Source organism: Copadichromis virginalis, linkage group LG10 (genome assembly GCF_057382275.1).
Source record: "Copadichromis virginalis isolate Kocher_CV1m ecotype Utaka linkage group LG10, C_Virginalis_male_GT1.1, whole genome shotgun sequence".
NCBI classification, from domain to species: Eukaryota; Metazoa; Chordata; class Actinopteri; order Cichliformes; family Cichlidae; genus Copadichromis; species Copadichromis virginalis.
This window is the reverse complement of record NC_140627.1, coordinates 28,315,733-28,340,263: the sequence shown is the minus strand read 5'-3', so window position 1 is coordinate 28,340,263 and position 24,531 is coordinate 28,315,733. Positions and strand designations below refer to the sequence as shown.

At 40.1% G+C, this 24,531-nt stretch overlaps 1 protein-coding gene across 4 annotated transcripts in view; it reads left to right on the top strand.

Moving 5' to 3' along the window:
- LOC146700728 (glutamate receptor 4) overlaps positions 1-24,531 on the top strand; it is a 157,649-nt gene that overhangs the window by 106,887 nt on the left and 26,231 nt on the right. For all 4 annotated transcript variants that reach the window (XR_014922600.1, XR_014922599.1, XM_085470954.1 and 1 more), the window contains exons 9-11: positions 3,344-3,454; positions 14,085-14,291; positions 19,446-19,819. Coding sequence is in view for 2 of the 4 variants with exons in the window: in XM_085470954.1 (XP_085327080.1) it covers positions 3,344-3,454; positions 14,085-14,291; positions 19,446-19,819 (692 nt within the window). In the remaining 2 variants the exon portion in view is untranslated. The remainder of the gene's footprint in view (positions 1-3,343; positions 3,455-14,084; positions 14,292-19,445; positions 19,820-24,531) is intronic.

Below are 24,531 nucleotides of genomic sequence, written 5' to 3'. Positions count from 1 at the left end.
GCAACTTTATTTGAAATTTGAAATTATATATTTGAATTTAATGCAAATTAAATACAGGTATGCATATTTAGCATTTACAATTAGTAGCAAAATAAAGACAGTACGGTAGTTCATATCACTGGTTATCATGAAAAAAAAATAGTCCCGTTTGATTTATTGATTAGTATTTTTAAAGTTGTCACATATGTATCTATACGATATACATTTCCTTTTTAGTAATCTGACAGTGTTATCCCAGTGACACGTGATCTGTTGCTACCTTCTGAGGAGACGTAAAAATCAGTCTTTTCATCCAACGCTGCAGGATTCACCAAATTAGTGGTTGGAAAATGTTTATGATCCCATGAGGGAACCCTGCCTGACAGCCCAGCGTGTGTAATCAGCTGCTTAACCACAATGTGGTCAGGATTTTATAAAGGCAGGGGATTCTTTTAGATTAAAACTGCACTGTGACGTTAAGAATTTGTTTTAAGGTTAGACAGTTTACTCTGCCATGCGTGTTATTTATCTGGCTCTCTGAATGATGTGCCTGACAGCATGTCATAACAGGTCTTGTATGTAGCTCAACAGGTTACAGATTTTGCAGGTTTCCAGCGAGCAACTTTATTCCTAAACACGATGTCGTATAATTTTCAAAGACCCGTGCTCTGGTGGGCGTGCATGCTTGAATATAACTAAATCGGAAACCTTCTTCATTCATCCATAAATCATTGTAGATTCGTGCAGACTGCCTTCATGTGAAGTATCTGGGCGAGTGGGATGATACGACATGTAGTGTGCTGCTCTCTATTATCATAAGTAAATTGTGGTGGCGGGGAAGCTGCAGCATCTTTTGCTTGCTGGTTTGAGAGGATGGATGGATGTCTGTAGATGAAATTCAAGGGAAATGGGGGGAAAGAGAGAGAGAGGGCACTTGTGAGAGTGATGCCAAAAGGATGAAATGAAATAGAAAGCAATCAAGGTGGAGGGGAGGGGGAGGAGAGGCAGAGAGGAGTCCCCATCAATCAAAAGCTGCTTTGGCCTGTCTTCCTTCGCCGTGGCAAGGGTCCCGTCAGGACACGGTCTATATATGTGTGTGTGTGCATGTGTGGGTCACAGCCTCTCTCCTACATTTTCCGTGGCCCTCAATCATACTGATGCCTCAGCACACTGGAGGGATCAGCCAATCACAGCTTATTCCCAGCACCTACACTATGACTCACTTGTAGCTGCTCATAAGGGTCGACTTCAGGGCGTGGACAAAATTTGTCCAAAATTTGTCCCTGCCCCAATAAAAACATAAAAGCACCAGAAGAATTCATGTCTACAGGGAACCAACCATGCCTCTGACAGGGGAGGGTCCTTTTTCATCAGCAGCAGGTCATTTTTACTCCCACCTGCAAATATGATTATGAATTGTGAGTCCATACCACCATCAGTAGCTTAGATCAGATTAAAATAAAAATCATGACTAAACATAGCTATGTGAGACGTGTCTCAAAGTACAGAAATGCCACTCTCATCTAGAGAACAAAAGAGCGAACCATGTGTCTATTTCTGTGCTGAATTAGCAGTTATTGTAATTTTTTTAAAAGTCGAGAATGACTACTTCAGAGCAATCGACGGCTATCTACATGTTGAATTATTACCTGGTGCCTGCTGTTTGTGGTTTCCTTTAAGTAATAAAGGCCTTTTTTTTTACCATAAATTGAAATAAATATGTGCACAAAGATGATTGCAGCAAATTAAATGCCTTCGCCCCGCTGAAAATGCTCCACTGAAAGAATTTTATGATATTACAGCCACAGCAAACCTATCTGTCAATTTTGCTCAGTCAGTTTGCCTCTGAAGGACTTCTGGATGAAGGATGAAGACAGTAAAGTCAGCTGAGCATGATATTACACCACATTGATCTTGAAACTGGCATCTTGTGTGAAGTATATTAATCTAAGGCCAAATGGTACTGCTTACTGTCTTTAACTGGCTTTCCTCAGCGTGATATGATGATACTTTATGTATTTGTGACGTATAGTTGGACTAAATAACTAAAACCTGGAAGTTAATTGAAAAAAAGTTTAATGTGCTTTTTTTAAACAGCACCTCCTGTCAGGAGAAGATGTCATTAGCAATTAGTAATAGACATTGTACCAAGTTTCACAGCTGTGCCTGGGGAAAAATACTTAAAAATACTGTTGTACTCTTGTATTAATAGCTCAAATAGTTGCAGCCTTACTCTTGCCAACTTTAGTATAAAGGTACCCGGTCCTGGGAATCTCAACCCAAGGTATTCTTAAAAGTGTTTTCCAAGCTCTGGATTCATCAGCTTTCATCATCTTGAGCCTCTTGCCTCGTGTGCACAGAGACATATGTAGGTCACTTACACCGTATGTGAAACATGAGCCGTCACAGTCTGCACAACAGCAAGAGATACATTTCAAAGCATCAACAGAAAGTAAAGGAATCACGGAGTTGCGATTTTGTCACTTTTAACTTTATCCTTGTATTTTTGTATTTAATGGTGCCTTTTCATCCTCTATTTTATAAAATACTGAAGTGTTAAAACATTTATAAAAGTCAACATTTATAAAAATCATTCATTAAGTTAATATTACTCTACATTTTTCTCTCTATAGAGCCCATGCACATTATGAATTACTCCAAAAAATAATAATGATTTTTCCTTTATATGTCACACAGTGTATGTTGCTTCTTGTTTTATATCACAATATGTGTGTACTACGTTTGACTGTTATATTAGCCCAATGATACATGCCGTTCTTTAAGCCACACCTCCCTAAAAGCACACTTTATTCTGATTGGTTGCCCTTTGCTGGGCTTCCCCAAGTAGTGCTTGTAAACCACACCTCCTGATCTCAGCTTTGGCTCATGTCTGAAACCATATAAGGGAAACCATACACATGCCAGGAAACATGCAAAGCGAGCTGTTAGAGTTTTTGGCTCATCTGGATTATTTTTACTTAAATCCTGATCCCATTGTTTGAAACATCCAACAGTATCCAACAATTTAACAGTATAAAAGTGATAATTAATAAATGGGAAATAATATAATATGATCACTATCAGGGTGCCTACAGTATGATAGAAAAGTGTCCACTATTTGAACAAATTACTTGTAACGCCAACACTGAGCTGCATAAATTAAGCTTCACGCTGCAGTAAAAACAAAGCTTTCCTCTCCAGTTACATCCACTTGCATCAAGTAAAATAGCTCCCACGGTATTAGGGATTGCATCATCATAATACATAATACATACACCCACCCGACCATGTGGATTATATAGCATATTATTATGAATCTACGCACGCTTCGGAGCTTGATCTCATGTTTTTGTTTTCACTACAGATTGGCTACTGGAACGACGCAGACAAACTGGTGCTGATCCAGGACTCTCCGCTGCTTCCAAATGACACTTCTGGCATGGAAAATCGAACCGTTGTAGTCACTACAATCATGGTAAGAGACCAGCATGTCCTCAACCAACGCGCACACTCATGCATGCAGTAATATTCAAAGTAATTTGTAATGCCAGGAAGTGTTATTAACAAGTGCCTCTGCAGATTACACTGATTCATATGCAGAGCCAGGAGTGTCAGATTTAGTGGATACACATCATACATCACAAATCTCCGACACTGATACGAAAAACATGACGGTCGGCTGCACTTTTTGCTTGCAAAGTGTTTCTGGTTTGTTTTTCTGATGTACTTTTTTTGTTACATGTTTTAATATATTAAAGGGCATCTTTAGTGGTAAAATTTTAAGCAGCAGCCAGATGAAATTGGCAAGGGCACATATTCAAGTTCAGTGCTCACAATTTGGCACTTTTATAACCCTAAAAACCTTTAAATTCTGCGCTACGAGTGACCAGATTTCAGAGATAAGTCTGCTTAGTTACATAATTTTCTATTTTTAAAAAAACTCTTAAGGAAAGGGGATTTATTTTTATTACTTCAACAAAAATTTCAATAAAACATAACACAGCTGCAGGACTAACTGCCGTCACTTAGATTTTCCTTTATTGCACCAATAAACATCATAAACAGCTGCCGTTATTGAGGGTTTTTTATTTTTATTGCATTTTATAAAGCAGTGCCATACATCTACAAAAGCATTTCACACACACTGAATTGCCTTTGCATGGCATGCGAATCTCAAGCTGTAGCAGCGACTCTGCGGTGGCTGAATAGAGTAAAGCAGCCAGATGTAAATGTAGCATCTGAGGGGAGGAAGGAAGGAAGGTAAGGAAGTGGGAATGGAGAGTCACAGCTCAGCAAAATCCTCCCTCTTTTCAGCCCCTGATGAGGAACCCCATTTTAAGAAACTGATCCCCAGTTGGACGCAAGCAGGATATGAAAGCCCTTAATGGCAGAGTGATGGACACAGCAGCCTGAGCCAAAATGAAGCCCTAAAGACACTGGGCGAGAGGAGAGACACAGCAGCTGTGTTAATGGATACCCTGTTTCAGAAATCTGAACAAGAAATGGAGCCGCTCAGAGCCATAATGGAGTCCCTCGAGAGGATAATAAAATGCAAATGGAGGGGGAAAAGACAGTCCTCTTTTCTTTTCTGTTTTTTACGGACGCCCTCATGGATGGACACCCATTGAGGCCTAAATGGATCCCCCCACTCCTACCATCACAGCATCTGATTTCTAGCATAAACAAGCTCCAACTACACCTGCTAATGTGTGTGTGTGGTAGTGTCACGCATTGTCATGCTTGGTGTGTCTGTGTGGCCAATCACAGCTCGAGAATCACCCCAGTTTGCGATTGTAGTGTTTTGCAAAGATCTCCAGAGCCTGAAGCGTAAAGTAAGGAAGTGGCAGTGTATAAATATACATGTTGTCTAAACCTGTCACCTTCTCCTACTACCTGCTCTACCGTACAGTACATTACACACTCCGAGGGCTTCCTGTAAGCCTTAAAACAGCTTAGAAAGACTAATGCTCTCATAATCATCCCAGTTCATATCCATCATGCTTTTGTGCAGCATGATAATATAGTTACATTGTGACGGCTGCCTTTCATTCCCGCTTTTAATGTTTGTTCTGCGTGTTTGTGAGAGTAATGTTGGCTTAGCATAAACTTAATGAAGCGTCCAAGTTTTATATTACATCCATCTGTGTCTTAATGCGTTTTAAGAACCCTTTGCAAAGTAGCAGTTTAACATGTCGTGGAATATGCTTGCTGATTATCAGGCCTACACTAGCTGCTCCCTGGCCTAAGCCTGAAATAAGTTTTATGATCTCACTTATATTTAAAGGCGGATAGCTCCTCTACCCCAGAAACCTGGAGACTGGGGCATGGCAAAAGGGGGGGCATGGGGTGGCACCAGTCCCCTCATGGAAAAAAATATGAAAAATTTAGGGAGGGACAAGAGGGTTTGGTGTAGTCTTCCTTAATGCATCATTGTAAATAAAACTATTCAATTTTCAATAAATTAACTTGCATTCAAAGCTCTTGTGCTAATTCTAGATGTGAAACAATGAAATTTAAGTTTTTATCTTAAAATCAAGAATGTGTGAGACATTGTTTGACCCATCAGCAGAATAAAAAATCTTTAAGATCCTACCCAGACTGGATTCTGTTCCTTAAATGGTTGAATCATGTTCTTTCATGTGGTGGCCACATGTTACAGGGCAGCCATCTTTCTCACAAAGTCATTGTTGGTTTGGTCTGGAAACAGCCATGCCACCACATTTAAATAAAATAAAATCCCAGAAACCGTTTAATGGCTCTTCTCTTATCTTAAACCTTTAAGAGTTGTCTGTATTTAAACAACACAAAAAATGACAAGCACACACTAAACCAAACCACAGTTGGAGAATCCATGATATTGATTGGTTTTTACCTTTTTTTTTGCCGCTTGTTTTGTCTTCTTAATTTTTTTCTGTGCACAGTTTAGCTGTGTGTTGTGTTCCTTCTTGTTTGTCAGATTTGACGGCTGCTTTTGGCCCAAAGCTGAGGGCTTAACTCTGCCCTTGCTTTCACATAATTCAAGCGGGTCCACCAGGTGCCCCCATTCTTCAGACCTGAACCTATCCTGAGGCCATATTTCTGTTGTTTCTTCTCCACAAAGTTATATGATTTTATAAGAAAGGCTTTCTCATAAATAAAAATGACATGACAGTCAACAAGTGCAAAAAATACTTCACCTTCACTTGCCAGTAATCCACATATTTAATGCCAGATACTCGCTGCAGTCCACTTGTGGTGCTGTAGCATCTTAAAAAGAGAAAACAACTTTCAGATTTTTTTAGTACATCAAAGCTGAGCTCCCAGATTAGCATGGCTACAGTCTAATCTGTTATAATCCAGACCGTGCCCTTTAAAGTATAGAAGCTGTGGAGAGTTTTTATGTCTTGTCACAACACAAGGTCATACTGTTTTCAAAGTGGTGTTTAGTTCTCTTTGTCGTGAGCCTAAAGCTTTAAGAGATAGCTAAAAACCCTGTGAAGTCTTTGGCTTCAGCTGCCCAGAGTTTGATGCATATTCAGAAAAGCTCCCGTGGACAAGGACGACGTTTGATTGTGATTATATGGGCAGTAAAAAGGCTGTGAGATTTGATGTTGTGTGCCTTGGCTTAAAACTCCCTCATTACACATCTTGGCACAGTATCAACCTGCCAAAGGGTAGGAACTACATAGAAGTCCTGCAACAGCGGTGAAATGTTTCGGAAATGGTTTTGCTGTTAGGCTTCACTGTGGTGCTTAAAATCCCTGTTGATAACGCACCTACAACCCGGTCTCATTCAAATTTCGGGGTGTCAACCCCAAATTTAGCAGATTAATTTCCAGACTGGATTACTCCAACTTTGTATATGCTGGACTGAGTAAAAGACTGCAGTAGGTTCAAAATGCTGCTGCAGAAACATCATCATCATTCAGTGTATAGCTTCATTTGGTTTGTTTCAGGTTATGAGTCAGATCTTTTTTATCGTCACATGTCATAATCTTAGGTGAATTAATCAGTAACATTTAGTAATACCAAATTCCTGAATGGCTCTTACAGTTGCAGCTCTAAAACTCTGGAATCACCTTCGTCTTTAAATTATTTCTGCCTTTAAATCCTCCCTTATTCTGATTATTTATTGTTCTGTTAACTGATGCATTAATTGCTGTCATGTACTTTGGTCTGTTCTTTTTAAAAGAATTGAGTACTTCTGAGCATTAAAAGAATTTCTAGTGGACCAAATAAGACTGGAAATAATGCTAATAAATGTTCAATTAAATTAATTTCATAGGCCTCTAACATCAGAGTTTCTCTGAGTATTTTGGTCTGAAATTTAATTCAATTCTGTTGTCATTTGAACATCTTCAAGCTCTTTATGTTGATTTTTTTCCAGGCATTGAGGGAACCTTCGGCCAGTCACCTGTGGACAATTGTGGGGGGCAGCCAGAGTATTTAGAAAGCAGATATCTGGGCTCAACAATTCAAATCAACAGATAGTGGACAAGAGAGGTAAAGAAGAAGGCAGGCAGGATGGAGCCGGTGGAGATGAGTGTCAGGGGTGATTTGTGATGGAAGGATAGCAGCAAAAGTGAAACGGATGGTAGTGAGTATGGTTTGGAGATGGTGGCACTGACAAAAAGACTGGAGGTCGAGCTGAAGATGCTCACATTTTCATTGGCAGTGACCAAAATGCACAAGATTAGAAATGAGCAGCTCAGGCTGACCAGTTTGGAGACAAAGTTAGAGAAGCAAGGCTGATTTGGACATGTGCACAGGAGGGAGAGTGGGTACATTAGACAAAGATGTTGACAGTGGAGAAAATTTCTGACAGGCATACTTTAAGCTGCAGGTTCTTCATTGTCAACATTTATGCTGATGAAAATTACCCAGAAATGGATCAGAGCACGTAGCCTTATACGACAATTAGGGGAAATGAATTCTGCCTGTATTCAAATTACAACATTCATCAAGCTGAAGCAAACAATTTGCAAACAATTTTATCAGTTAAAAAGTTTTTTTCTAGATCTGACTAAAGTAAACTAGATGAAAATAAATGAGAGGTTGAGGATAAGAATGCAAAAATGTTCTTGAGTGAGTCACTCTGTGTGATTGTGGGAATGAAGGGCACGTTTCTTAAACCTTATAAATAGTAAATTTGTGATTTATAGACGAATGTTGTCTTTTCAACCACGTTTTACATTTCTAATTATATTTTTGCTTTACTGTTGGGAATCGCAAACTTTGGCTTAGAGTGGCTGAAGCTTTCAGATCCAAAACCCTTGATTGTAGCACCCAAACGCCTCTGCTGTGAACAAAAGCAAAATGGAGATTCACAGTATATTCTCTGTGTGCGCTTCAAATGTGCTCCTCTTTTCAGTGTCGTACACTCAGTCAAATAAAGTGTGATTAGAGCGTCTAATGGCTGCTGATGACTAAACCCCGACATGAGTCACTCATGGAGAAGTAATAATGTGTGTGAGAGCGTCACACAGTTTGGTTTTTGCGGTCAGGTTTTTGGACAATGGGCCATCATTCTGTTATTGCTCATAATCAAACAGAATGTGCAGCAGATTGTTTGTCCTGCGTAACGTACAAAACACTCACACACAAAGCCAAATGGCCAGATTTTACTAATGTAGACTGTGTGTGTGTGTGTGTGTGGGTGTACGTATGGATTTGTGACATGCAGTTGGCCCTGTGGTATGTGTGTGTGTGAGAGTGTGTGTGTGTTCTAATGGCATGTGTAATTAGTCTCATTAGGCAGTGAGTGAAGCCGTGCGGTTGTGATTATTGACCAGCCTGTCAGCCATGCTGGCCTTTACTGTGAAGACCTCTGAAGTACTGCTCTGTTCTTGTGCCAGAAACACTGACTCCCTCTGCTCCTCTGGCTGCCAGCACTGTCATACACCCCGCTATCATAAATCATATGGATTAGAGCCGATTTCCCTCTGATATAAATCCAAAAACACTGGCAGAGATCAACTCGCAGATTAAGTCATCATCAATAAAACGCTTGCGATTCATTAAAAGTGTGACATGAGTTCCATTTAAGAGCCAGCACAAGAATTCCTGATTCCTGTAGGTCATCAAGACTACCAAGGTCCTCAAAGAGGACATTTAAAGTAGAGATGTCCATCCGGACCACAACAGGGATGTTTTCCAACAACACCAGAAACCCTGGGATGGAGGTGGGTTGCAAAGTGGCTTGCAGAAGCACCATGCAGGCCGAATAAGCTTAAAGACTAAACTTTATGTGAGCTATCAGCTGCTGGGGTTGGCTGTTGAGGTAATTTGATTGCTAGCTGACCGGCCAGACCAAACGCTAAGCTCAGTTAAACTTTTTTGACAATGTTGTTAAAACTGGTAATAAAATGATTATCAGTGTTAATCTTTGTGTAGTTCTTGGGGATTTTGTGTCATTTGCTAAATACTGTTCTACCTCTCAGACAGTACAAAAGACAGACCTGCAGGTCTAAATAGATAGAGGAGTTAGCTGACAACTTTCAAAACACTAGGATGGTGGTGGCGAAAGCACTCATCCTCGGGATTTCACAAACTGTCTGTGGTACAGTACTATAGTGTTATCACAGCAAATATTCAGTCTCCTGTCGCGTGGTAAAGGAAAAAGCATGAAAGCCTGTTTGAATGAACTGTTACTCTGTCGATTAGTTGTACCCTGAGCTAGTAAAACCTGTATATAATGCATAAATCTGACATTATTCAGATGTCCTTTGGACTCCATGTCCTGACAAGCTGGAAGTTGCAAAATAAAATAAAAAACAGGAATTTACCATAATAAAAAAAAATCTAATTAAAACTGCAACAAGAGCTATTTCTTACTAGCTGTACTGGCACCCACTGTACTGCTGCACAGAGATGAATGTGGGGAAAAGGTGTTTTCAAGAGCATTCAAAGTGTGTTCTCTCTTTTTACCTGAATTCCTGCCTAATTCCTGTCTAATAATTCTCTCTATACATGCACGAACCGAGTCCCTGGATACTGAAGGATATCAGGATATCTAGATTACTTTGTGATGAAGAGGACATAAATGTGACTTTTAACTATGTTTTTATTAGCTTTGCAGCTTTTCCTCCTGACAAAGACCTCTCCCATGGACATTCATACATTAAGTAATTAAGTAATAAGAATCCACAGCAACGTTTTTAGCTCAGTGAGCTACCTTTCTTTTCCTACATTAGGACACCTGAGGGATTAAATGAGCAGTTAAACTCATTTACACTGGCAGGAAGTGGCGCTTTCACTGATCTGAACCACAATGAAAGTGACAGTTTGACTAACTTTAGCTTGCTTCTTTGCTAATGATGTCAATATCAAAATACTTTCCAAAGCTACAGTTTGTTTTTTTACCTTTAAATGAAGACTGTTAGGGCTTGTGTTTGAACTTCGGGGAGCTGGTTATTTGTCGATATTAGTGATTATTGAGCTCCATTTTTTTTCAGCTGGCATCAGCTAGTGTAGCTTTCGGGTAGTAGCAGAAGGTATTTATTTAAGTCCTTCATACACAAATTGATCTCCAGGCTGTAAAACTACAGTTTTGCTTCATTTTGTGCTTATCAATTTTGCATTTAATGCAGTTATTATGAGGTCTGTCACACACAGCAAACCCAGGGTAGGATGCTGATTATTTTCTGAGGCAGTCAGCATAATGTGAGGCTAGTGTTATGTGTAATCTTTTTCTTTGACATGTTACATAAATAATGCACAAACATAAAGACGGACAAGGGAATTTGATATGCAGATACAGAGTATGATTGATGCTTTATAGTTGTGGGAAAATGTTAATAATTAGTTATTGATAATTTGTTAAAAGGCTTGGCAAATGATTCATGTTAATATTATTAATGAGTTATGGAACCTTGTAACCCACTACAAGCGTCCTTCACTGTATTTTAGTACATCGTGCCATCATTATGTTGTACAGTAACATCTTTGCTGTGCCGTAGGCTCAGCCGGGCATTTGCATTCTCTCCCTGCCATCGAGTCTTTGGTTTACCTTGCTTTGGCCGGCGGCAATGTCAAGCAAACATATCTCAAGAATAAATTGCTCCCATTCTCAATATGCAATATGCTGCCATCCATGACAAAAGTAATTTGTTTGGAAATATGAGTTCAGAAAGCATGCACGGCTGACATTTAGATCACTTTCCAAGGAACAAGAAATCTAATGATATACAACCTTCCTCTGGTCACAGTGTAGACTGATGTAGCCACCCCGATTATTTAAGTGGTGGCATTAAGTTATTCAGTCTGACTGCATCTAATTTCTCTGCTCCTTTCTGTTCCATGTCTGTACCCCTCCTCTACCTTTTTTTTGCTTAGTCATGTTTTCTGTCTCTGTGACATGCATCTATACAAATGCTTTGCCTGCCTAAATGATGGTGTGTGCCACATATTAAGAACAGATAGTCTATGAATATCATAGCTACTGTGACGGCTTTTTGAACTGAGACATCTCAAGGTGCATCTGACTGTGAAACTGAGGGACACCGAATGTTTAATTTATGAAAATAACATCACGTTGTATTCACCAGGACTTAAGACTAGAGACTAAGACCATAAACCCACCAAGAAAGCGATTACTGAAGTCGTAGGCCAAGGGAACCGAGGAATTTTTCTCCAATAGATTTCTATACAACTGTAACTCTTTTTACAGCCAGACTAGTCGCCCCCTGCTGACCACTGAAAAGAATGCAGGCTTAAGGCACTAGGCAAAGCAAGGAGTGCAGTGACTATAGCTGTTTTTACAAATTCTCTGTAATTCTTTAGACTCAGACTTTTTAGCTATAGCATGTCAGTGCTGTCTGTGTGAACACAAGTTATGGTCTTTCTCATCCCACCTCCTTCGCACTGATTTTCTGGTGATTTCACGTGACTAAAAAGTCAAAAGTATCCAGTTCGACGTCACCCACGTGTCAGTTTAAGGAGATTCTGTTTAGATGCCATAGTTTATAAAAGTAGAAAGTTGTTCAGACCTGATCTTTCTCTCCTGTAGCTGACGTATGAAAACTGCTCACAAAAATAGAGAAATTATATAAATCTTTGTTCCATTTATAGATTATTATCTTTAATTGTGATGTAATATTTCTTTTTTTACATTGTAATGAAAGTCATTGATGTTGTGTTGTGAAAGCCGATCAGGATTCTATCACATGGATGATTAAAAAAAATGTACATGGCTTTCAGGTCTAAAAAGGGCCTTAAACCTGCATTCCTTTTGATGGCCACCAGGGGGTTGCAAAAAGATTTCCAGTCATATAGAAGTCTATGGGAAAATGTTTCTGTGCCGTGATCTCTGTAAATATTTTCCTGCTCATCTTGAATAAAAACATTGAGTCCTTTTTGTGAATTTAAGTCATTCCAGCTGTTAAAAAGGATGACTATACTCTTTGTTTCTCCCAGTTTCAAAGATGGTGAGGCTTCTTACCTGGACTTCCCATTAATGTGTGATTTTTACTGTGACAACGTAAATCTTATATGCTGTGTATGCTCTGCTCAAATCACAAACAACTAAAAAAGACAGTTAAACTTTCTTACGACTGCAGAGGTTCATGGTTGTTGTTATCTCATCATCTGATTGATTAATAGTCATAACATGAGCTTGTAGTCTTAAACTAACCTTGCTCATTGTTGAAGAACTGAATGTTAAACTTTAAACAGGAAATACGCAGCTTTTCCTGTTTTTAAAACTTGAAGCAGAAATGCTGTGAGCACCAGGGATAATGCACTAATTTAGCCTCGTTTCACCTTCTGTGCCTCGGGAAGTAGCTCAGGTCGTTGACTAATCACAGGGTTGGCGGTTTGATCCCCGACGCTTCCTAACCGCATGCTGAAGTGTCCTTGAGTAAGGCACTGAACCCCAAATTGCTCCCAGTAGTCAGAGAAGCACCTCCCATGGCAGCTGAGTGTGTTGGTGAGTGGGTCCATGAGATCGATTCAGGTTAAAGTGCTACATAAATGCAGCTATTTACCGTTTCTCATTACAGCTCAAGAATGCTGATCGCTCGGTTAGGTCTGAAAATGTGCTTTAGTCTAAATAAATAACTGCATGTATACATTTAAAACAAATTTAATGGTTTCAGTGTTTAAGACTGAAGAAAATTTAGTTTATGTACTAAGAGTCCTTTTTATTTAAAGGGTTTCTTTTCTGTAAACAAATACTTAGTAAGCTGCTTCCAGACTTTGGTGCGCCACCCCAGAAAATTCAAATACATTGTGTTGTTTGAGCATTTTAGAAATTTACAACCTTCATGAGGTCAAAAATATTCAAGATGAAAGCTTACACTGTGTGTATTCTCCCTCTTTCCACATAATCTGAGCTCTAAGTGCAGTACCCAAAATTGACCAACAGGTGTCGCTTTTTTGCCTGAAAGACACGACTCATTCAGGTCTTCTCGTTCTTCTTGCCCCAGGCAACAATTACAAACAGTGACGGGGTTATGAGATTTCGCTGCTTTGTTTGTTTGTTAGCAGGCTTATTTTGGATTGCTTTGCATGAACACTTTACCAGCAGTGGAGCTTGGCCCAAGATTTGGACTTGATCTAGTAGAACAGATTCTTTACCATTGCAAGAGAAAGCAAAAAGTAAAACATTTCACAGTCCATCTTGTGTATAATAAGTGTATTAAGCTGAAATTGAGAAAATTAGGAGAGATCATGAGAGTAATCCGGCTTCAGATCCTTCTGGATCCAGGATTCAATTCATGCATGGTGTGGAGGAAATTATCCACGTTTGTGGAAGTATCTAGTCGTAGGCTCCTCTTGTTTGTTTGTTTCATTTGTCGTCAGGCCTGAAAATCAGATTCTTCTGTCAATACTTATAAGAATGCATTGTTAACATTCAGCAGTCTGTCTCTGCCATTTCAGTGTTTCTAGGATTTGTTACTACCTCCAAAATTTAATCAGTAAGAATTGTGCGTTTTATCATCTGCATGCCCTATATGCAAACCAAACAGGCACCTCATCAAGCCGTTGCTCCACAAGTACCTTAATCCATCATGGTATTGATGAGCTACAGTTCAGTGCTCTCTATTTGTGTGTCACTGCACAAACCCTCATGTCTGCGTGTCTGTCTGTCTGATGGTTTGGTTCACTGGTTATGGTCCCTTGTGTAGGAGGGACCCTACGTGATGCTTAAGAAGAACTGGGAGATGTATGAGGGCAACGACCAGTACGAGGGTTACTGCGTGGATCTGGCTTCAGAGATCGCCAAACACATCGGCATCAAGTACAAGATCTCCATCGTCCCCGACGGAAAGTACGGCGCCAGGGACCCAGAGACGAAGATCTGGAACGGCATGGTCGGGGAGCTGGTGTACGGGGTAAGAACTTTTGTTTTCAATCTTTTTTGACGGAAATTATCTTTGTTTTTTTTTAAGTTTTTTTATGACTCATTTCACTGAAGCTTCAATTTTATGCTGTCAATAGAAGTCAAGATGGTATTTACAGAGAATATGGTGCCTCCTCCAGATCTTTTTGTACTAACAATACATTTGTACAAAAGCTTGGTTTCTGAGAGAGAGAAAAAGACTCTGATCTTGAAAGCTGAAAACTGAAATTATTGATCAAAATCTACATCATTAAACCTCAAACCAAAAGTCGATGAAAGAAAAGATACATAAAACAAACTAAAGCTGCTGTTGTAAATCTTTGATGAGTATGACATGAAAAAAGTCTATATTTTAAAGGCTGAATGATAAAAAAAAAATTATATTGATAAATTAAACTAATTAAATTTTGTAAGCTCATATTAGTATTACTAGTATGTATTAAGTTCATATTATGCAGTAACTGCCAGGGCTGGAGCTCCTTGAGGCTGCATTCAACACCGTCAATACATGCAGACTCCTATATTAAAATGGCTAATATTAGTACATTAAAAAGCATTTTTTTAATTTGATTTTTAAAAAAAATCTCTAGAGCTACAACTAAGCAAATAGAAATTTTTTTCTTTTAACTCACCCAATTAATAATGGGTGTGTCAGCTTCTACTTACTGTTAGCTGTTTGCTAGGTATCGCCTTACGCTACAGTCACAGTAGGGAAAACTGTAGTTGGAGACCACGGAAACCAAAACAGCTGTGCCACATGAATTTGCGATCTTGTTGCCTTTGAAATGGTCGCTCTGAGGATGGAAACCAGGTCTGTGACCACAGCAGTCAAAGGCCATTATTATCATTGCTATATTTACATGTTAGTGCTAATTAGCAGCTACCTGCTTCTGTACAGTCTATGGAAGCAACTTGCTAACCCAGCTTGCTAACATTAGCACCATATTGGACCATTTTACCTTCTCCACCAAATATTGAATCTTCTGGCTCCAAAAATTTTAATATTGAAATGACCAAATCCCAAACATAAAGCTTTAAAATAGTAGTACACAATCCAGAAAGTGCTTTTATATTAAGTCCCTTTTTAACTGCCTGGCCATTTTACACGGGCTCTTTAAATTACTCTAGTTCCATTACCGTTTGTTCTAGAAACAAGAGAAGACAATTTTACAGACGAACGTATAAAATAAGTCCAGGCAGCCTGTATGATACTTGTGTGATAAAGGGTTAACATCAAACGGCATCAACAAAGGGTAAATTAACAGCAGATTAGCAAACACGGAACAGAGAGATTATATGTAAAAGCTTATTTTCTGCCCAGCTAAGATAAATAACAGACCTGTCTATCGTAGGGTTAAATAGATTCCTTAAATCATAAAACGCTCTATATGTCTTTTTCATGCAGAATTTTGCCTTTGCAGAAGCTTTTCCTACAGGAGCGGTTTTTCTTGACCTGCAGAGAGCTCCGTCTGAAGCACTGTTTCTGTTTGTTGTGGCCATAATTAAGCCCATATGAAATGAAATCGCGAACAGTCTCTGGTGTTGTTAATGCTAGCAGGATGAGGGGAATTAGGGGAGCATTAGAGCAGAGCTTTTGGAGGAGAAACACAGGTGTGGAGCTTGTTAAAGAATCTCTGAGGACATTTGATTTGAGAACGAGGTGTCTTTCTGCTGCTCACCTTGATGTGGGATCAAAAAAGATGCAAGGATGTGCATGAGGAGTGATAGAGCAATTTCAGGGCCTGCTTGTGGTTTTTTACTTGAATGTTTTTAAGGCGAAAAACACATTTCACTAGGAGGAAACATATAGAAACCAATAACAAGTGAAGATAAAAAGGACATAAGTACAGCTGAGGTCTCACTCATGCTTTTCTATTCAATAAATGTGTGATATTGTACTTTCTGTCTGACACTATGATTATTTTCCCTTCATCTGCTGAGAAAGAGCTATAAAATTCATTTTTCCCAGAACAAAAAAAGATCCTTTTGATACTTTCACGAGCAGCAAAAGCATTTTGTTTAAAATGTACAGTCAAAAACCAAATCTTTTTTTTTTTTTGTGATGAGTTAAGTGGCATTTTCACAAAGTGGCATTTTTCTCGCCTGCGCCTCTTTGGTGCTGCAGTGACTCACTGTGAAGTCGACTGCGGCGAGCCTAAGCAGAGGCACAGTTCGGGATGTGTCAGGACTGATCAAGCAGTACAGTGCACTTTTGGTGTAAAGACTAACCAGGTTGGTCAAAAGTGCAGGAACAAAAAGTGCAGCTCTGTTCTCTGCTATTTTCATCTCTTTAACTAACTGAGAGCAGAAACGCAGCCTGCCCAGTAGAATTGCTTTGATGGGAAGACATGCTGAGCGACATTACTTTAATGTAAATCCCTTAACAGGAAGATTTAAGTGCCGACGTGCTGCTTTGGCCAAGTACAGCTGGCATCACACAATTTTGAGCCATTTGGACCCTTTTAATCCCACAACAGAAATTGTGTTTGTGTACTACGTCAGTGGAAACATAACCAGAAGTAAAAGCTGCATTTTTAGCATCGCAGTATGACTTTAAGGTCAAAGTTGTTGCAGTGAGACTGCAACAAAGAATTTCAGCCAATGTGATGTCATTCATCCATATGTTTGCATTTTGAGGCTTTGACTGAAGAATTTGAAGCATCTTGTATTTTTTTTTGAACCAGCTGTCATAAGTGAGGAGCAAAGCTGGCTGAGAATCGAGCACACTGAGGACTTGTCATTCACAAAGCAATCTGGAAACCTATCGCTGGTCTGGTGGCCAACATTTCAGGGCTTCTGTTGTAGCTAGGACATCTGGAATAGTGGATAACAGATATCCAGGCCAAGACTTCCTCTTTTGTCCACCAGCCATTGTTAACTATCCATCCATTCATTTACTTAACCGCTTATCCAGTTCGGGGTTGCAAAGGAGGCTGGAGCTTCTCCCACGTGGCTTGAGAGGTGATGATACACCATGGAGAGGTTGCCAGTCCTTTGGGCCAACACAGAGAGACAGACAACAACACACACTCACAACCAAACTTGTGGCCAGTTTAGAGTAACCAATTCATCTAACAAGTACAGAGATACATGTGTGAGAAAGCCAGAGTAGGTAAAGAGAACCCATCCAAGCAAAGGCTTAATGTGCAAACTCCCCACAGAAAGCCCCCTACGAACCAGGAGGTTTAAATCAGGAAGCTTATACCTTGTGGCACAGTGATGTGGCTTCTCCCTGTGCCTGTGTGGGCTCACTCCAGATACTCTGGCTTTCTCCCACAGTCCAAAGACATGCATGTTAGGCTAGCTGGTGATTCTAAACTAGCTACGGATTGCGATTGGTTGTTTCTGTCCTACCCCATCCCTCACCCTGTGACAGCCGGGATTGTGTCCAGCACACCTGCAACCCTGAAAAGGATAAGTGGGAGAAAACTGGATGGACGGATCCTAAATAACCAACTTGTCAGCAAACATTGTGTTCCTTCTTTTCACTCCGATGAATCTTTTGTCTTTAACTTTTTTGTTCCTGGTTGTTATACCTGTGAGCAGAAGGCAGTTCCTTGTCCCCCTGAAGCGGCTGACCTTAAGACCTTAATGCCTCATTGTTACTCGTTTATGCCTTAAGGACTTTACACACTGGACGTATAAAATTCATGCAAATATTTTTTGCATTCAGTAAATTCTTTAGACTCACCGATTCTTAATGCAACCATTCACACTAATTGCGTAATTTCGCTGAATGAATTTGTGGCTTTTATTTTTTTCAGATCAAGTTGGGTTTTTCAGATATTTCCCATGAGAATAAATGGGTCAATGCATTTGGCACCAACTGCGCTCGTAGCTCAAAACACACACCAGTACTGATATGGAAATGGTAAAATACTATTTTACCTCAGATACACAACAAGATGCTGCTTCTGATCAGTTGACTCTGTGAAATGATTCCTTTGTTCCCATCTCTGCCGACAAGAGCTGCAACTTAATCAAAAACCCTAAAATATAACTGGTTTTATTTTTTGTTTTACTCTTAACTAGAAGCATAATCCACCAAATGAACATGGTGATGTATTCAGTAGCCTTTGAGCCAACAAGTTCACAGAATTCATTAGTAAAGTTTTTAGTGAAGTCATAAATTAAGCTGGAAGTGAGACTATTTTCTAATAGATTTCTAAACAAACTGGGTTTTTTGTAGCTATCATGTGTGTTTGCAAAGCTGGCAGCTTATTCTACTGTTATCATGTGACTTCTGAGGACATGCCAAGTGTCAGCACTTCTTCCCTCTAAGGCATTGGTTAGAGGCCATTCATTTCTCCCCCTGCTCTGAACAGAAAAGATCCGTTCTACCACAAAAGCTCCTGCCTCCTTTTAACCCTGCCTTGTATTTTAGTGCACACTAAATGCCCTGAGGCTGTCATCTTAGTGCATTTTGCTGAGGATGAAAGAACTTAAATCTCTTTCATTTTCTTTCCGCCCTCCCTCTTTTCTCCTTTCCTACCTCCTTAAGTGCGCGATGGTCATAATAAAACTTTAAATTCTTGCTGATATTAAGCCCTTTGCTTCCCTGCTGGGCAGACAAGGTCACAAGTGTTGCTAAGTCACTAACTGTAATCTGGTTTGTGGATTTTCAGCAAGTCGGTATGCACTTTTTCCACAGCTGCAGACCTCCGAGGTGGCCGTTTCCCCTTTTTTTGCCTTGCTGTGCTGTAAGCATATTTCTCTGACATATTATTTTATCCTCCCTACTCATTCCCCTGGAGTTTGAGCTAAGCCTTTGAGCATTAGAGAGGATTTCAGAATTTCCTTTTCAATTTCTTTCCCTTCTCTCTCTGTCTTAACTTGATCACTCCGAGATGTGTTCGGCTGCCATCTTCAACTTGATCGCTCAGAGATTTGTTCAGCCAAGGGAGAAATTCATTACGTGAACAATGTCATGAATAAGAATGACACCATCTGAGTAGGAAGAAGAAACTGTTTTTTGTTGTCTGAGGGTTGGCTAGCTATTGCCCTTTGGGATGCATCTGTGACTAAGTGGTGTTTGATTGTTGCATGGCCGGGCTCAGAAAGATGATCCATCATTTGCATTTGCTTATCTGTCATCATTTGGGTTCAGGGAGGCTAATCAAATTCCGCTTTATCTCGCCTCCTACAGAAAGCGGAAATCGCTGTGGCCCCTTTGACCATCACGTTGGTCCGGGAGGAGGTGATTGATTTCTCCAAGCCCTTCATGTCGCTGGGCATTTCCATCATGATCAAAAAGCCCCAAAAATCGAAACCAGGGGTGTTCTCCTTCCTGGACCCGTTGGCCTACGAGATCTGGATGTGCATCGTGTTTGCCTATATCGGCGTGAGCGTGGTGCTCTTCCTGGTCAGCCGCTTCAGCCCGTACGAATGGCACACCGAGGAGCCCGAAGAGGGCACCGACGGTCCGCCAAGCGACCAGCCCCCCAATGAGTTTGGCATCTTCAACTCCCTCTGGTTCTCCCTGGGCGCCTTCATGCAGCAGGGCTGTGACATCTCCCCCAGGTAAGACAGCATCTCGTCAATTTTTACAAGTATTTTGTTTGCTCCAAACTCTACAGTACATTATTTTTTTTTACTCAGGATACAGGCACATTACACGACCTCTAGGCCAATTATAATCACAATGTGCCTTCACGTCAGATTGGATTGGGTCTGTGTGAGCGTGGATGATCGTACTGTACAGATGACTCTGTGTGAGCGTAGCGTACTTAAATCCCTCGCCTGTCAATCCAGTTAGGACCGTCATCATTAATTCAAACATGTTTGATTGACACAAATGAAAACCGAACGAGTCTCGACACCGTGCCGTGACGAGCAGTAGTCTGTGACAGACGAAGGGGGGGGAAAGAACACATTAATATGTTGTTCGGGCCTCGTGTTTTTAATCACGTTTAACACATCGCTGCCGCTGAAGAACAGCAGTCAGTCTTTTTCAAATGTAGCTCATTTTAAAAGTGTGGGCGTGTGTATTAAACAGGATGGAACATGATTTGGAAATGATAGTTGGCATGAGCGTGATTTTTTCTTTTTTTTAAATAAAATCTTTATTTACTTCTATACTATGTAAATATTTATGTCATGGATATGAAAACCTCATCATTTAGTACTTTTAAAAAACAAGTCCAGACAGTTTGTCAGCACAAATGATTAAATAATGTTGTTTTGTGTTACTAAGGAACATAAAAATGATCTTAAGGAAATAGTTCAACCTTTTGGGAAGAATTTATTTTTGCCTCCTTTTCTTGATACACACTCACTGCCCATTTTATTAGGCACATCCTGGATCCCAGTTTGCCTTCAGCTTTAAGTCTTCGTAGCACAGATTCAGCAAGGTGCCGGAAACATTCCCCAAATATTTTGGTCCATGTTGACGTAGTAGCATCACAAAGTTACTGCAGATTTTTGAGCTCTACAACACATGATGAGAATCCCAAAGGTGCCTTAGTGAATTGAGATCTGTTGACTGTGGAGGCCGTTTGAGTACAATGAGTTCACTGACACTGGCACATTATTTGGCTGGAAACAGCCATCAGAAGAATGGTACACTGTGGTCATAAAGCAGTAGGCATGGTCAACAACAATACTCAGGTAGGCTGTGGTGTTTAAACAATGCTCAGTTGGTACTGACGGCCCCGAAGTGTGCCAAGAATATATTGGCCACACCATTACACCACCAGCAGCCCGAACTAGGCAGGAGGGATATGTGCTTTCATGTTGCTTATGCCAAAATATAAAATATACCTGGTTTGATTGTCTATTTTACTCTAACTAGAACGGTAATTGACCAAATGAACATAATGTTGTGTTCGGTAGCATCTGAAACTAAATGCAAATTCTAGCCTCAGTTTCTTGTTCTTAGATGGCAGCTGCGACCTTCTGCTGCTGTAGCCCATCTGCTTCCAGTTTTAATGCGCTGTGCATTCAGAGATTCTTTCCTGCGTTCCTTACAAGAAAGGAACGCAGGAATTATATATTTATGATAACGAGCAGTTAAACAGATATACCCAATGAAGTTGCTGGTGAGTGTAAACCACTGTTAACTTCTAGTCTAAGAGTTCAAATTAACACCTACCAACATCCATAAAGTTCATGAATTATCGTCCTTTGTGGGGTTTGTAACTCTGTCTTGATGAAAAGCAGTTTGTTTGTCCACTAAGTACTTAACGAAACGGCACACAGTGACTGTGCCTAGCGGCATAAACAATAGCAGTTGTGTTTATGTCTTTGTTTGTATAAGGTTTAAACAAGAACAAGAGTCTGTCGGGCCAGCAGCTCTGTGAGCGTGTGCAGCTTATGGGGAATATCATTAGTTTCAGTGGCTTTTCGTCATAAACCAAAATATTGGGCAAAAGTAATTCAGAAAACTTATTACAGTTCATCCTGAGGGAGTGATAGATGTCTAGACTAAATTTAAGTTGTTAAGACATTTGATTGAAAACATAAATGCCCAGAAGAGAAAAATGTCTGAAACCATCTGACATGTGCAACTACACAAACAAATGTGATAAATATACAGAGTAGGGACAGAGTAGGCTGTCTGCCTCACACAGGACGGTAGTATGTGGGGAAACGGTGCGTCTGGTTTTGCAGCCTTTAAAAGACACAGTTTCCTATAAGACCCAGAGGGAGGACCAAACACAATAGCATGACTAATTTTCTGAAGGATGGATTTGTTGCAGATGCCTCGAACAGCCTAACAGAGACGCTACCACAGAAACTGTTGGACTTCAGAGGTTATAGCTACAATGGGGCAAATAATTATTTGGTCCTCTGCTGATTTTTTAAGGTAGTTTCATTTTACTGGAGAGAGACAATTTCAAACAAAAATCCAGAAAAAAGACTTTTCATGGAGAAGCTTTTGTTGGCGGTAAGAAATTTCGTGTAGTTGGTCACCAGGTTTGCACACATTTCAGGAGGGATTCATGGCCTACTCCTCTTTTACGGAAGCTTTCTAAATCCTTCCGGTTTCTTGGCTGCTGCTTGGCAACTTGAAGTTTCAGCTCCCTCCACAGATTTTCTATAGGATTGAGGTCTGGAGAACAGCTAGGCCACTTCTTCTTTAGACACTCATTTATTGCCTTGGTGGTAGGTTTTTAGGTTTTTAGGTCATCTTCAGTGTTATGGCAGAGAAAAGGAGGTTATTGTCCAAGATTTTACAGTGCATGGCCCCGTCCAATTCAGTTCAGTTTTATTTATACAGTGCCAAATCATAATAACTAAAGTTGTCCTTTACCATTAATAGAAAAACAGCCCCAAAGCTAAATGTCTCCTCCTCTGTGCTTGACTGTGGGGATGGTGTTCTTTGGGTCATACTCAGCATTTCTCTTCCTCCGATCACGGCAACTCAAGTTGATACTAAAGAGCCTGAGTTTGGTTTCATCTGATCACAGTACTTTCACCAGCCCGTCTCAGAATCACATAGATTCTAACTTAAGACGGGCTTGTTTGTGTGCCTTCTGCTGCTTATAACTTATTAGCGACTGTGGTCCTCACTGCCTTCAGATCATTAACAAGATTAATATTAATTCCTGTGATTGGGCTGCTCCACTACCTTTCTTCCCATGAGGGTGTTGGGGTTTTGTTTTATAGTCTGTGTGTCTCTGTTAAAATGGAACTACGACAATAATATATCATATAATTATTGCCCCCACTGTATACGAAGAAAAACACAAAATCAAAATCGTGTTGAGGTGAGTTTATTAATATGAACAAAGTTTAGATAACATAAGTCTTTTCTTAGGAAAACTATAACAGTGGAGAGCAGACTCCAGGAGCAGTATTCACTTTCTCAGAAACACCAATAAAAGTTCCTGAAACTAGTGGAAGACTGGAGATCACGTCCTTGGCTCTCTTATGACTTTGGATATATGAAAGTCTGCACAAAATTTTATCCAATAGTTATAGACAGATTAATGTGCCTGCTGGGCACGAGCCCAGGGGCTTCTGATCTCATCCCAGAAACACTATCCATTTCCCGGAAGAACACACAAAATGAAATGAAAAGAAGTGGAGATGGAAATGAAAAATGGCAACAAAGAAATACAAAAGAGACCAAAATTTTGAGCAAAATAATGGCCACAAGGAGCAAAAATGACAAGAATTTGCAATATGACTCAAATTAAACACACAAAGAAAAGAGGCACAAAATGATGAAAAAAGTCAACATCTTTTTTTTTCTTTCAGTCTGGGTATTTTGGTCCTCTATGAGATGAGTGCCTGAGGGGCCTCTTAAATTATAATCTGTCCAGGCCAACACATGTGGATGGATTTCATTCCATTCACAGAGCTTGGCTAAAAAAGGTATATATTTTAATTAGCAAGATTTAGAAAACAATTAGACTGACTTAAGTACATTTTGTTGGCATCCATTTATTTGGCCATTATGCCTCAGACAATGTTAATTGTTCCATTTGTTTCCAGTCTTTTTGTTTGGAGAAAAAGAAGATAAGCTGCTTACTTACCTCACAAGATGTCAGGTTGACACGCGTCTCTCGAGCTGGCAAAAAAAAGAAAAGCAAGCTTCCCAAAATAATGAACTATTTTCTTTAAAGGAAAACTTTTTCTGTGGTTTCTACAAAAGTAATAATTTTGAGGTTTTCATCTGCCGCTCACAATAAGTTGTACCCTATTAAATAACTGTAGCGTATTTGCATTATGTAAGTAACTGCACAGAATATCCTGTATATCGGAGGTAGTTTGCATGGCGATATAGTTGGTAAGAATAATATAGAGGGGTTAAGGATGAACTGTGTTAATTGCACTGTATGCAGTATGTGCTCCTCATGCTGTGTGTGCACAGTGAAATCACTCTTGCTTGTTTGTGTGTCTTTGTTTGTGGTGTGTTTGTGTGGGACAGAGAAAGTCTCAGCGAGTATTGATTTCCTCCGTCTCTCTCTCTTCCCCAGCCTTATTGTTCTTCACTGCCTGACTCGCATACGCTGTGTTGTCTGCTTGTACGGGAATTAGGCTGTCTTGGTGTCTGTCAAGCGCCGACAGTTGTGACTTTGCACTTGTGTTTGTGCATTTGAGCTCCGGTTACATTAGCGACCGCGTTTCTGTTTTTGAAGCAGCTGTCCGAAAGCCTGCGTGTTTCATTACGTGTCTGTGTCTTCTCTTCCCTTTGTCCAAATTACGAGACCCCCGAAACCCAGCCTCCCTGAGGCTTTCTACCAGCCAATTGGTGTCCAGTATGCATGGTGTACTTTGGAAGGGTA